Source organism: Syngnathus leptorhynchus, chromosome 14 (genome assembly GCF_054491065.1).
Source record: "Syngnathus leptorhynchus isolate UIUO chromosome 14, UIUO_Slep, whole genome shotgun sequence".
Taxonomy (NCBI): Eukaryota; Metazoa; Chordata; class Actinopteri; order Syngnathiformes; family Syngnathidae; genus Syngnathus; species Syngnathus leptorhynchus.
In genome coordinates, this window is record NC_141208.1 from 3,508,595 (window position 1) to 3,521,685 (window position 13,091).

Sequence of the window (13,091 nt, forward strand, 5' to 3'; positions counted from 1 at the left end):
CTCCGTTTGCCTTACTCACAGCTGACGACCAGAAGAGCAGAAAAGGTCCCGGCCGCGCTCGTCTTCATCCCGAGCAGCCCATGGGACGCACGGCGGCCTCGGTGCCGACACTCCGGTGAGGATACTCCATCGACGATGACACTGCAGCAATGTGTGATGCCGCCGAACAGGTTGCGGCACTCTGAAAACGGGTCACCGGTGCCGCAGGAACCGGTTGAACCATGGTCTCCTACCTGTGAGCGATGAGTCATCATCATCAGAGCCCTTCAGGTATGGCGAAACGATTTGAGCGGCACCTGGCAATTGACGGGTTCAAAAATCCTGATAATGATTTTGAGGCCTATGCATAGTTAGGCTTTTTTTTTCTGAAAAAAAGACCATGTGCGGCCTGATTTTCAAGAGTGCTTTTTGTGGAGGCAAATGGACCTGGATGGTCATGTTGGTCCTCTTCTGGAAACAGCAGCCCTCCTCCCTCCCTTCACCCCTTCATTGTCTGAACTTGCCACCTCTTCTTCTCATTTTGCCTCTCAGACAATCCTGGTTTGCCTTCATAGGTTTCTTTTGAGCCTTCTTTGGTTGTCTTCTCATCTGAGTCCTGATCCTTGTTAAGCCTTGAGCCACATGTTCTTTGGCCCAGGTCGCATACTTCTTCAGTTTTCATTCTTATCTGAGATCTCCTTCGACCTTTACGAGCTCAGTCTTTGGTTGTCTTCTAATGTGTAGCCTTTGGCTTTTATGTGCTTGTAATTGTTACTTTCCATCCTCGTTCCTTCTTGAGCCTTGATGTCTTCCGTTTGCTGTCATTTGTGCCTCCATCCTGGCGCCCTTGCCCTCGGAGGGCTCGGGACGTGGTTGAGGGTGCGGCGTGGCTGTGGCAATCGATACTGCGGGGGGCGGGGCCGTTGGCTTTATGGCCCCCGATAGAGGGCAAAGTCTTTTGGCGCCGACACGGCTGTTGTCATTGTGCGTTCCTGGTCAACTTGCTCTCCGTCTGGGCTATTCTTCTTTTTTGCTGAGCGTTGTCGTCGAACGACGAGCATGTCTACGGCGGTGGAGGCGACGGGCTTCGTCATGAGCCTGCTGAGCTGGCTGCTGACGGGCGCGGCGCTGGCCAACGACTACTGGAAGATCTCCACCGTGTCGGGGAGCGTCATCATCTCGCAGCGGCAGTTTGAGAACCTGTGGCACTCGTGTGCCGAGAACAGCGCCGGCATCGCCGAGTGCAGGGACTTTGAGTCCTTGCTCTCGCTTCCCGGTAGATGGTCCAGCCGTCGTCGCTTCGAAGCCTTTCCTACTTGTCCAGCCTTCATCCATTCTTCACTGGCCTTCAAACGCCCTTTGCTTTTTTTTGCTTGAGTTCTCCTTTTCCGTGAAGACTGCGTCATTAGCCTTCGTTTCTTCTTCCTTTCTTTTTTTAACCTTATTTTGCTATGTAGTTAGCTCTCGTTTTCCTCCTTTATTCTCTTCATCTTTTGTCGTCATTTATTCTTCTTTCACTTCATTTCTCTTTTTCCAGACTGCAGCTTTCATTTGCCACTAGGGGGCGACCAAGTGTTCTGGAAGGCACTTGTGGTGGTAAATGTTGACCAAACGGTTGGTCGCCAGATGTTTGCTTGTACTTTTCTTGTCACAAGGGAATGTTGAACATAAATCACAAAATACAGTTGGGCCGACGTTTTGCTAACATTCGCCCACGCTGACGAGATTTGCTACCTTGGCGGCTCTGTGGGACCAGGGGCAGGGCTTAAGCATTGACTGACTTCATCGAGCTTTGTTCTACAGCTCGTAAAGAGGCGTGACGGCCATTTTTATGATGATAGCGAGCAATCATTAACTGTCTTGATGAGCACTTTCTGTTTGCTTTGCTCCCACACTTCTAGTTCTTCTTCCCCTTTCACCCTTTTTGCCTTCACGACGTCATCTTTGGCCTGCCTTCTTTCATTTTCTTCCTCACTTGGCCTTCATTTCACTTAGTTGCCAAGTCTCCATCTTTTCTTTCATCAGTCTTTATTCTTTGCTTCTGTTCTTTCCTCTTTTCATCATGGCGCTAAGCCGGCGTTTGTTTTTGGCGCAGGTCACGTCCAGGCGTGCCGTGCCCTGATGATCGTGTCTTTGCTGCTGGGTTTGGCGTCCATGGTAGTTTCTCTGCTGGGCCTCAAGTGCATCAAGATCGGCTCCGCCGGGGACGCCTCCAAGGCCAAGATGGCCGTCACCGGAGGCATTCTCAGCATCCTGGCCGGTGAGCCGCGATTCAAGACGAGACGCCAATTCCGCCGCTAGTTTCTCGATTGACCTTTTCTAACGCCAAACGTCCAAAACACCCCCCCCCCCTTCCTGCCTGTTCACAGGTCTTTGCTGCCTGACGGCGGTGTCGTGGTACGCCAACATGGTGGTGCAGGACTTCTACAACCCGCTCTACGTGGGCGTCAAGTCAGTCGTCTCGCTTCGTGTCGGCACCTCGCATCACGTCAGGTGTCGTTAGCGTGCGTTTTCATCTTGCAGGTTCGAGATGGGCGTAGGCCTCTACCTGGGCTGGGGGGCCGCCTGCCTCGCCGTGCTGGGGGGCGGCTTGCTGTGCACCGCCTGCAGGAGGGGGTCACCCGCTGCCCACAAAAGGTACGTACCACGCAAATAGTCGCACGTTCGGCGGGCTTTCAGACCAGTGTATGGTTTCAACAGAGGAATTTGGTTAGCTTTTCAAATGACAGCTTTTATATGAGCGTTTCCCTCCTTTTGTTTCTTTGCTGTGATGCAGCGGTTACGGCAGCAGTTCTCCAGCCAAGGTGTACAAGGCTCCAGCCAGGTCGGAGGCGGAGACAGCACGAGCTTACGTCTGAACAAGTCTGAAGTGACTTGCAAACAAGCCAGCTCGTCCTTTTCACAATTTTGCTCGGATGAATAAAGAAGCGCTTTGTCTTTTCAAGACCTCTCTGGCCACCTGTGCGCGCGCTTGCGTCGCCATTTAATCCGATGCGAGTAATCATGCTGACGGCGATGAGGGCCATAATCTAGGCCAGTTGCTGACGGGCACAAAAACCAGATTAGGTCCTGATGCATTGAAAACTCGCCTCAGGAATGGAGGCCACCTTTTAAATTTCTCACAGACAATCACGTCGATGGCAAAATGAGACTCCCATGCGAGACGTGGACAATAAGCATGGAAAATAAACTAGGTACTTGCTATCAGTCAAGAGTCAATACCGGTCCTGGTATCGGTCTTAAAAAGCTGCCATCCAACATCCCCACCAACAAACGCAGAACTGACAAACGAGGCCAACTTTGACATATCCCATTATGATAATGGGAACAATGAGGGCACACACACGACACACACAAAGTCGAACAAAGGCAGACGGCGTAATCTGATGGCGTGCTGACGCGGTCGGAAGGCTTTTCAATCCTCTCAGTGGTTGATGTGAGCGAGTTGCGGTGGGCGCGGCCAGGCTGGCCGAAGCTCCCGATTGGCCGTTACTGAGGAGAGAAGCCCGCTCGGGACGGCCGTCGTCAGCATATAGAGACGAGGCCATCGTCCTCATCTTCATCTTGGTCCTCGTCATCGTCTCGGTCCTCATCGTGGTCCGTCCTGTCACTCGGCAGCATCATGAGCCCCAAGAATGTCGTCTTCAAGAAGATTTGCAAGGACAAGTCGGTCAGCTCACGCTAACGCGCTAACGTCTTCATTATTGCGACAATTGATGTGGCGTGAATGAAGGCTGAATGACAGATGGATGATGAAGGGATGAATGATTGGATGAATTCATTGATGAATAGGTTCAGGAGAAAAAACAGGATGATCCAAGATTGGATGGGGTGCTAATGATGTCATTAATCTGATGCGGTGGTCTTCAGGTGGGCGTGTACATGGGGAGGCGGGACTTTGTGGACCGCGTGGACTCTGTGGATCCAGTAGGTGAGGCCACTTAGCCACCTAGCCGCCTTGCTACCTCGTCAACTTGCCACCTAGCCGCCTTGCTACCCAGTCAAATTCCCACCTAGTCAACTTGCCACCAAGCCGCCTTGCTACCAAGTCAACCTTCCACCTAGCTGCCTTGACGCCAAGCTAATTCGTTCGCGAGCCACCTCGCCATCTACCCACCTGGCATTGCTAACGCTAACCCTCCCGGCACTCTTCCCAATAGACGGCGTCATTGTGATCGACCGTGAGGCCCTGCAGGGGAGAAAAGGTGAGCCCGTCGGCCGCACCCGGCGGCATCCTCTGGTGGTGACCACTCTGTTTGGCGTCCCCTAGTGTTTGTCACGCTGTCATGCACCTTCCGCTACGGCCGCGACGACATGGACGTGATGGGCGTGGCCTTCCGGCGTGAGCTTTACCTGTCCACGCGGCAGGTGTACCCGCCCCTGCAGGACCGCGAGCAGGGCATCCACACGCGCACACAGGCCAAGCTCTTGCGTAAATTGGGCGATGACGCCTACCCCTTCTTCTTCGAGGTGACGCCCCACTCTGCCCCGCCCCTACCGCAACTTGCCACAGCTCCGTTAGTAACACAAAGCGCGGAACACGTCCCGTGTGGTGTCATTGCAGTTCCCCGACAACCTGCCCTGCTCTGTGGCCATGCAACCGGCACCCCACGACGACGGAAAGGTGACGGCGCCGCTCGTTCCCACTTTTTGAATTAGGGTGAGGGTTTCAAACTAGTGGTAGGGTTTCAAGGTAAGGTTAGCCTTTCAAACAAGGGTTAGGGTTTCTATTTCAGGGTTTCAAATTAGGGTTAGGATTTGAGTTTGTCCAGCCGACATCACACAATGCCTTTCGTCTTGTCTCCACAGCAATGTGCGGTGGAGTTTGAGGTGAAAGCGTTCAGCGCCGAAAGTCAGGACGCCAAAATTCGCAAACGGTAAGGTCGGCCGGCACCGAGTCCGCGTGCCGAGCGTCGACCGATTGGGCCCGATCTCCGTTTGCTCCATGTCCTCCAGGAGCTCGGTCAAGCTGATGATCAGGAAGGTCCAGTATGCCCCCGAGAGCCAGGAGGTCTCTGCTGTGGAAATCTCACGGGATTTCCCCGTTTCGGACAAGCCGCTCCACGTGATGGCTCGGCTGGACAAAGAGGTGGGGGCGTGGCCGTGGGGGCGTGGCTGTGGCGTCAGCACATGTTGACTTCCTCCCACTCTTTGTTTGCAGGTTTTCTACCATGGAGAGACAATGAAGCTGCACCTCAACGTGATCAACAACTCCAGCAAGAACGTCAAGAACGTGGTGGTGTCTGGTGCGTTCTTTCCTATCGCAGCGTGACATCAGAGCCTTGAAGCATTATGAGGCAGCGTGATGACACCGTCGCCAACCCGAGAGGCCGTTTAGGAATTACTCGTTGAGTTTGCCTTTTACAGTCGCTTTAGCGTTGATCTCGTTGTCCGCAGTGGATCAGGTGGCCACGGTGGTGCTGTACTCCAACGACAGCTACGTCAAATCCGTCTTCATCGAAGAAGGGTGAGTGCCAAGCAGGCTCATGTTGATGCTAGCCCCTTGACCTATCGAGTTTGTTGTTCTTCAGGGATACAGTGTCTGCAGGGGCGACGCTCCAAAAAGATATCCTGCTGCTCCCCCTGCTGGCAAACAACAGGGAGAGGCGCGGCATCGCCCTGGATGGAAAACTCAAGCACGAAGACACCAACTTGGCGTCATCCAGCATGTAAGCGAGCGCCAAAGAGGATCTAGCTTTTGTCACCCCAATGCTAATGCTAAGGTACGGTTCCAGCGTCAAGCCAGGCGTCCTGAAGGAGGTTCTAGGCATCATGGTGTCCTACAGGGTCATGGTCAAGCTCATCATCGCAGGGTGAGACACACCTGAGCGGGAACACTACCTAGTTTTAAGGGGTCTTGTCATGGACGCTTCCTTTCCGGGTTGGAACACTTAACATCCCTGCCAAGTCTTTGAAACTGTGACCAAAACTGCACAGAATGTCTCCTTAAATTCTGCTTTTTTTGGTACATTTTGGCAGCATGTTGAGCTCAAGGTGTGTATAGACACTTCTCGACACCTCCGACTCCAAACACTAAGCTAGCGACGCTAACCGCTGTTTGATGGGTTGTTTGTGTGACAGCGAGGTTTCTCTGGAGCTTCCCTTCAAACTGATGCACCCTAAACCTGACGCAGGTAAGGATCATGCTGCTCATCTAGGAAACATTAGCAAACATTTGACAAAACTCAAACTCTTCTTCCCATCTTTTTGTTCTTGCCATCAGTCAAGGAAAGGTGACTTTTTTTTTCCTCATGAAATTTGAACGCAATACTTGGACATGTGCGAGAATTTTGTAAAGTGGCCACCTCTGGTAATGATGTAAAAATGGTTGACCATCACTAACGCAAATAGATGCCCCCGCAAGTATGCTAAAAAAAATGTGATGATGATGCTAATACGCGCTTTCACCTTGGTGCTAAAGTGCTAATGCCAAAAGGCATTGTGCTGACTTAAAGCAATGGTGCAACTAACGTGCTATTCTTGTCACTCGCTAGTTTGACCCTCTTGGTAATGTGCTAATACTAGCTTGGCTTTTGTGTCACCATGCTGTTAGCAATAATAATAACACGCTTGTTTATGAAGTGAAATGGAGGAGGAGCTTGTGTTCCAAGAGTTCAAGCGATCGTATCTTCGAGGCATGATCGGCGACGACGACGATGACGAAGACGAGGAAGGAAACGTGTCGGGCGGTGACGACATGGCGCCCAAAGAAAAGTGAAAATGCCCGCTCAGAGTTTCGTGATGGGCTAACTGAGGCGGTGTTACATGTCAAGTTGCTCCCATGTTATCTTGCTCCCCGTCTCGAGTTACGACTGTTATTGTGAGGCGAGTTGCGCAGTTTTGTGTTTCGTCACAGCGACTTGTAACTTCCCTGATTGTTCAAACTGTTCAAATTCTCAATAAAAACGCTGAACGAAACGTCTCGTTTGCATTTCCAACTGGCTGCAAAAAATAGCAATCACTAAAAAAAAATAACAAAACAGAAAGATCATAGATAGGTCTTGAACCCGTAACACAAATAATATTCATGACCAGTTATCTTGACAGAGCCTTACCCGCTGTGCTATCATGGCAAATAATCTTATTTGCCAGTTAATGTTAAAAATAGCCACATTGCCTGATCGGATCTCAGCTGTCATGCGATGTTTGGATGCTTAAGCTTGTTCCCTAATGAAGTGGCCTGTGATTAGGTACACCTGAAAATGGCGGTGTACCTAATAGAGTGTCTGAATGACGTCACAGATCAAACAGCCAATCAGAAAGTGGGGGTGAGGGCGGGTGTGGCACTTTTCACTTTTATTTAATTTGACCATGATGTTTCCCTAATGAAGTGGCCTGTGATTAGGTACACCTGAAAATGGCGGTGTACCTAATAGAGTGTCCGAGTGACGTCACAGATCAAACAGCCAATCAGAAAGTGGGGGTGAGGGCGGGTGTGGCACTTTTCACTTTCAGTTAAACTTTTTCCCTAATTACCTGTAATTAGATGCACCTGTGTCCAAGTGACGTCACAGATCAACCAGCCAATCAGAAAGTGGGGGGTTGTTCGGGTGTGGCACTTTTCACTTTCATTTAAATTTTGACCATGATTTTTCCCTAATGAAGTGGCCTGTGATTAGGTACACCTGAAAATGGCGGTGTACCTAATAGAGTGTCCGAGTGACGTCACAGATCAAACAGCCAATCAGAAAGTGGGGGTGGCACTTTTCACTTTCAGTTAAACTTTTTCCCTAATTACCTGTAATTAGATGCACCTGTGTCCAAGTGACGTCACAGATCAACCAGCCAATCAGAAAGTGGGGGGTTGTTCGGGTGTGGCACTTTTCACTTTCATTTAAATTTTGACCATGATTTTTCCCTAATGAAGTGGCCTGTTATTAGGTACACCTGAAAATGGCGGTGTACCTAATAGAGTGTCCGAGTGACGTCACAGATCAAACAGCCAATCAGAAAGTGGGGGTGAGGGCGGGTGTGGCACTTTTCACTTTCACTTAAATTTTTTCCCTAATTACCTGTAATTAGATGCACCTGTGTCCAAGTGACGTCACAGATCAACCAGCCAATCAGAAAGTGGGGGGTTGTTCGGGTGTGGCACTTTTCACTTTCATTTAAATTTTGACCATGATTTTTCCCTAATGAAGTGGCCTGTGATTAGGTACACCTAAAATGGCGGTGTACCTAATGGAGTGTCCGAGTGACGTCACAAATCAACCAGCCAATCAGAAAGTGGGGGTGAGGGCGGGTGTGGCACTTTTCACTTTCATTTAACCCTAGCCCTAACCCCAACCCTAACTCCAGCACTAATCCTAACCCCAACCCTAGCACTTACCCTAACAATAGCTCTAGGTCCTAACCCCAACCCTAGCGCTAACCCTAAGCCCAGCCCTAACCCTAACTCCAGCACTAACCCTAACCCTAGTTCTAACCCAACCCTAACCCAAGTGCTAACCCAAGCCTAACCCCAACCTTTGAGCTAACCCTAACAGGAACGCTAGCTATAAACATAGCCCTAACACTCACCGTAGTATTAAGCCCAGCCCCTAACCCTGTGTTGCAAATTTTTCCATGATAAAATATTTTTTTCGGTTCCACCAGGATTTGAACTTGGTTTGCCCGGGTGTAAACCCAGAGCACTAACCACTACACTATGGCACCTTCTCTTGAGGTGCAGGGAAGGTATGTACACTATATGGTTTAATAGAGCAGCTCAGTGTGCCCTCTGGTAATTTAGTGTTGTTAGCTATATTCAACATTAACTGGTGCAATTACTGCGTCACGATAACACAGTGATAAAGGCATTCTCAATTTAACTGTTCCTAAATACTTGCGTCACGGGTTAAATTCCCGTTCATGAGTTTTCTATTTTTTTTGGCCGCCCCTGGCAGAGGCCCTCATAATTTATGAGAAGAATCCCCTTGCTCCAACAAAGCTGGCTAATGAAGAGAACAAACCAAAGAAAGTGAGAGAACCCACCTTGACGAACGTGATGATGATGCGGACGAGTGGCAACCCCAGCACGTCATTTCAAAGGAGGAGGATGGTGTAGAAAAAGGTGAAGACAAACAGATGAAAAGGAGAAGATGAGGTTTGTGAAAGTAAACAGTGGTACCAAAACTAAACTAAAAATGGAGTCAAGTCCATCCCCTTGATTGGTGGGGGGGAGGGTGCTTGCATGTTGACAGTCCGGAGGACGCAGACTGTGGACTCGCAGTAAACATCGCTTGTCACTCATTGACACCACACAAACACGCAGACGCTACCAGCACGACCACCACAACCACCATCCCGAGAGTCAGACATCAAAGCGCCATCGAAAAACACGCCAGCAAGTAAGGCCCCTTATTGCTCTCGCTCGATCGAGGTCTCATGGGAAAGCGCTTTGGATTCCACCAGGTTGACTTGAGTTTGAACGTGAATCTGAGCGTTTGAAAGCGGAGCCCCAGCTCTGGTGTTGTTTGCCCATTCTTTTGTATGACGTCGCGCGGGCACCGAGTTCACAGTCGCGTTGATTTGGGCAGGAAAGAGGTTTCTGTTCGCTTGTTCCGGCTTCTCCCGTCGAATACAATAATGATGAAAAGGAGACAAATTCCCGTCGGCGACGTTTGTAGTCCATGGTTTGAGCGCCTGGTGTGATGGGCCGCAGGTTTTGACAGACATGCGGCGGCAGGCCGTCTGCGCGTGCCTGATGCTGGCCGCCTGGGTGGCGTCGGCGCTCAGCCTATCAGGTGAGTGCCCGGCCAAAACGGCCTTGACAGGCGGGCGGGCCAAGGCGGCTGAAGCAGCGCCATGCTGCGCTTGTGCTGCGCTTCCTCAGTCTTCTCCAGGGCGCCCGAGGCTCACATGCTGCTGCGCTCTCGCCGTGCCAACTCTTTCCTGGAGGAGCTCAAGGGGCCGTCCATGGAGCGCGAGTGCATGGAGGAGACATGCGAGTTCGAGGAGGCGCGCGAGATCTTTAAGGTTCGAGAGGCCACGGTGAGTCAAGGAGAACCTTGTGACTAGCTTGGGATGCTGTATACCAGAGTCCGATACGATCCCAAGTACCCCAAAAAAATCAATGACATCGTTTGAAAGACCTAAACCATGCATCTCATTTGGGGCTTTTCCTTCAACCTTTTCAGCTGGAGTTCTGGACGGTGTACAGAGGTGAGAGACACAAGGACAGCCATGAACGCAAATGATTGGGACAAAGGAGGCCACGCCCACTGTGGCTGCATCTGTGTGCGTGCATTCCAGACGGCAACCAGTGCGAATCCAACAGCTGTGTCCACGGGAGGTGCGTGGACATACTGCAAGATTACGTGTGCACCTGTGACCAAGGATACGAGGGAAAGTACTGCCAACACGGTCAGTCCAATGCACCCGACCCGTTCCGTGGCAGGATGAGGAGTGCATGACAAAAAACGGCGGTGTGGGGGCCGGGCAAGTGCCTGATGCCGCCGTTTATCATCCCAGCTCGAACGGCCACCAACTGCAGCGTGAACAACGGCGACTGCGACCACGAGTGCACCGAGAGCGAGGATGGCCTGCGGCGGAAGTGCGGCTGCGTGGACGGCTACAAGCTGGACGACGACGGGAAGAGCTGCGTCGCCAAAGGTGAGGAATAGGCACCGACCGGTAAGCGGGCGACAGCCGAGGATTCCGCCCACCGGCGGACTCGTCACCTGTGAGCAGGGCCGTCGTCGTGTGGGCAGCTGCTGATCGGACGTTCGTCCTACACCCAGCCCATTGATGGCCTCATGCCCTGGATGGTGGGCGGGGAGGTGGGCAAGAAGGGCGAGAGTCCTTGGCAGGTGAGGCAGTGCCAGCAGTGCTAGTCGCCGGCATTCAATGTCGAGTTGTCGCCGGCGAGCCAAATCAAATACAAGTCCAAAAGTCATCTTGAGGCAGCTGGTAATGACAACACGGATTCTGCTAGGTCCTGCTGCAGAATGCCAAAGGTCGTTTCCACTGCGGAGGCGTGCTGATTGACCAGAACTGGGTCTTGACGGCCGCCCACTGTCTACAGGACAACCTGCGCTTCCGAGTGCGACTGGGTGAGTCTGTCCGCAAAGTCTTTCTGCTCCAAACTGCATGGAAAAAAACAAAAAGAATGACCGTGTCACACAAAGCTTTCTCTCTTCTTCATCGTGCCACCTCAAACTCAGAACCTGGGGAACTTACTGCCCCTAGAGTTGGGAGGATGTGAAGACGCTTAATGCAAATCAGCTAATCAGTGGTTTTAAGTCTGGCGTGACGGTTTGAGCGGGACTCTGCCGGTTTGGAGCCCCGTGTCCCTGAGCCGGTTTTTGCCAGCGCCGTCCTAGGAATGAGTCACCCAACGAGAGAAAACCAAAGTAATGCGCCGGTTGCTGTCACCAGGTGACTACGAGCGTTTCCGCGACGAAGGCACCGAGGTGATGCTGAAAGTCATCAAGTCCATCCCGCACCCCGACTACGACAGCACCACGGTGGACAACGACATCGGTCTCCTGCGCCTGGAGAGCCCGGCGCCTTTCTCCGACTACATCCTGCCAGCGTGCTTGCCGGGCCGCGGGCTGGCCGAGCGGGTACTCCACCGCAACGGCACCCAGACGGTGGTGACAGGCTGGGGGAAGGAAAACCCGGAGAACCAGCGCTTCAGCTCAGCGCTCAACGTCATCCGGGTGCCGCTGGTCGGCCGCGAAGTGTGCGCCGCTCACATGTCGAACAACATCTCCGACAACGTGCTGTGCGCCGGCGTCCTGGGTCAGAGGATGGACGCCTGCGAGGGCGACAGCGGCGGCCCCATGGTGACGCGGCACGCTGACACCTGGTTCCTGGTGGGCCTGGTGTCCTGGGGCGAGGGCTGCGGGCGCCTGGACAGGCTGGGCATCTACACCAAGGTGTCCAACTACAACGAGTGGATTGATCGCGTGCGCCAGGACTGGGACAAAAGTTCGCAGCCGCCCCAACCCTGATGCGCGCCACCCTAATAAAGTCATTTCAACTCGTTGCCGTGTTTTCATTGGGTTCCCAGTTGGAGCTCGCTCTTGCTTAACTTCCGGTTAGACTCCTTGAGACGTTTCTGGACCACATCCTGGTGTAGGAGACAATTTTGGGGGTCATTTTTCCTGCACCCACTAATGAGGAGGAAACCTTCATTCTTGAACTTTTTTAATTCAGCTTACTGAAAAACTGCTCTTGATGAATAGAAGCTGTCCGTGTCCGACTCCAAATCCCCAGAGCTTGCGCGGGACGGGCGAGAGTCTCGCCTCCTCCTCAGCTCGTCTTCGTATCTCTGCAGCTGAGCCAAGAAGCCGGGATTGGGGGCGATCACGGGCCGGGCGGCCTTCACCATCTGTCGACGGCAAAGGACCATATTCATCTTTTCTGAATGGGGCTCTTTCATGCATCTCTTCATGACAGACTTGAAGAAGCCACGCCCCCGCGTCACCTTGAGTGCATCCGCCAGCGCCATCTGCTGGTGCTTCATGAGGTATGCGGCGCAGACGGCGGCCGAGCGGCTTCGCCCGTTTTTGCAATAGACCAGGCTCCGGCCGCCATTTTGCGCCTCGGCGTGGATGGCGTCGGCGCAGGCGTCAAAGTGGCAGTAGAGGTCGTCGTCTGGGCGGTCGCTCACCGGGACTCGTGTGACGGTGACAGTGTCAGGAAAAGGCTGTCGCCGAGTCACGTTGATGCAGAGCGTCACCGCTCCCCGCTGGAGAAGCTCGGTACTGCAGGCTGAGCGAGCGTTGCTGATAGCGAGCGAGTTGGTCACCTGGCAGAGAGGCTGCATGGTCTTCTTCCCTCCTCCTCCTGGAACAAGTATTTTTTATTTTGAATACATTGTTTTATTTTTCGAAGTTTTAAACTCAGCACGTTTATTTTGTTTTTCAAGTACAAAACTTGTGACCCGAATCTACCGCCATAGACTTGTTGCAAGCAACAAAAGGAACATGAAATGAAAATGTTAAAAGTCAGTCGTGAAAGTCGACACTCACGTTGCCTCCTCCTTGTCGTCTTCTAAAAGTGGCGTCATGTGGTTGGCAGGCTCACATTTGTTGCACGCACTTCTGGCTGACCTCTGGGTCCTAAAGTGCGTTAGCGCACAGGACGATCCCAAACAAACACAACTCGCGCTTAAGAGGGAATCG

At 52.3% G+C, this 13,091-nt stretch overlaps 5 protein-coding genes across 8 annotated transcripts in view; 3 read left to right on the top strand and 2 right to left on the bottom strand.

The window, feature by feature from the left end:
• Positions 1-2,917, top strand: part of cldn15la (claudin 15-like a) — a 4,118-nt gene extending 1,201 nt beyond the window's left edge. The window contains exons 2-6 of the mRNA XM_085930973.1: positions 22-1,255; positions 2,075-2,239; positions 2,349-2,430; positions 2,503-2,616; positions 2,756-2,917. Coding sequence (XP_085787099.1) covers positions 1,039-1,255; positions 2,075-2,239; positions 2,349-2,430; positions 2,503-2,616; positions 2,756-2,837 — 660 coding nt within the window. The 5' untranslated portion in view covers positions 22-1,038 and the 3' untranslated portion in view covers positions 2,838-2,917. The remainder of the gene's footprint in view (positions 1-21; positions 1,256-2,074; positions 2,240-2,348; positions 2,431-2,502; positions 2,617-2,755) is intronic.
• Positions 1-9,605, bottom strand: part of il20rb (interleukin 20 receptor subunit beta) — a 12,441-nt gene extending 2,836 nt beyond the window's left edge. Inside the window, exons 1-2 of one of the 4 annotated variants that reach the window (XM_085930970.1) lie at positions 8,953-8,968; positions 20-233 (exon numbers count right to left, since the gene is read on the bottom strand). In XM_085930970.1, coding sequence (XP_085787096.1) covers positions 20-68 — 49 coding nt within the window. In that variant the 5' untranslated portion in view covers positions 69-233; positions 8,953-8,968. Of the gene's footprint in view, positions 1-19; positions 7,039-8,952 lie in introns of those variants that run through there. The other 3 variants (XM_085930969.1, XM_085930971.1, XM_085930968.1) reach the window with 3 other exon arrangements.
• On the top strand, positions 3,602-6,888 carry saga (S-antigen; retina and pineal gland (arrestin) a). Its single transcript, XM_085929441.1, has 15 exons — positions 3,602-3,649; positions 3,850-3,906; positions 3,965-4,184; positions 4,250-4,449; positions 4,544-4,603; positions 4,789-4,856; positions 4,936-5,068; positions 5,141-5,225; positions 5,377-5,446; positions 5,511-5,648; positions 5,715-5,792; positions 5,959-5,973; positions 6,061-6,113; positions 6,203-6,212; positions 6,562-6,888. Exons 1-15 carry the CDS (start codon positions 3,602-3,604, stop codon positions 6,695-6,697), a joined length of 1,371 nt encoding a protein of 456 aa, XP_085785567.1. The 3' UTR covers positions 6,698-6,888.
• On the top strand, positions 9,223-11,949 carry proca (protein C (inactivator of coagulation factors Va and VIIIa), a). The gene is made up of 9 exons (XM_085930972.1): positions 9,223-9,308; positions 9,623-9,704; positions 9,794-9,951; positions 10,098-10,122; positions 10,213-10,323; positions 10,432-10,572; positions 10,651-10,769; positions 10,895-11,012; positions 11,338-11,949. Exons 2-9 carry the CDS (start codon positions 9,635-9,637, stop codon positions 11,913-11,915), a joined length of 1,320 nt encoding a protein of 439 aa, XP_085787098.1. The 5' UTR covers positions 9,223-9,308; positions 9,623-9,634; the 3' UTR covers positions 11,916-11,949.
• Positions 11,950-12,121: 172 nt separating this feature from the next.
• On the bottom strand, positions 12,122-13,036 carry dusp28 (dual specificity phosphatase 28). The gene is made up of 3 exons (XM_085930279.1): positions 12,939-13,036; positions 12,392-12,753; positions 12,122-12,295 (listed from the first exon to the last, which is right to left on the bottom strand). The coding sequence occupies exons 2-3, from the start codon at positions 12,731-12,733 to the stop codon at positions 12,122-12,124; spliced, it is 516 nt and encodes a 171-aa protein (XP_085786405.1). The 5' UTR covers positions 12,734-12,753; positions 12,939-13,036.
• Between the last annotated feature and the right edge of the window lie 55 nt (positions 13,037-13,091).

Coding starts and splice junctions, on each gene's coding strand:
- saga (XM_085929441.1), top strand. CDS start 3,602: ATGAGCCCCAAGAATGTCGTCTTCAAGAAGATTTGCAAGGACAAGTCG. Junction 4,857..4,935: donor GACGCCAAAATTCGCAAACG/GTAAGGTCGGCC, acceptor CATGTCCTCCAG/GAGCTCGGTCAAGCTGATGA. Junction 5,226..5,376: donor CAAGAACGTGGTGGTGTCTG/GTGCGTTCTTTC, acceptor CGTTGTCCGCAG/TGGATCAGGTGGCCACGGTG.
- proca (XM_085930972.1), top strand. CDS start 9,635: ATGCGGCGGCAGGCCGTCTGCGCGTGCCTGATGCTGGCCGCCTGGGTG. Junction 10,573..10,650: donor GAAGAGCTGCGTCGCCAAAG/GTGAGGAATAGG, acceptor ACCTGTGAGCAG/GGCCGTCGTCGTGTGGGCAG. Junction 11,013..11,337: donor GCGCTTCCGAGTGCGACTGG/GTGAGTCTGTCC, acceptor TGCTGTCACCAG/GTGACTACGAGCGTTTCCGC.
- dusp28 (XM_085930279.1), bottom strand. CDS start 12,733: ATGCAGCCTCTCTGCCAGGTGACCAACTCGCTCGCTATCAGCAACGCT. Junction 12,296..12,391: donor CGCTGGCGGATGCACTCAAG/GTGACGCGGGGG, acceptor TGCCGTCGACAG/ATGGTGAAGGCCGCCCGGCC.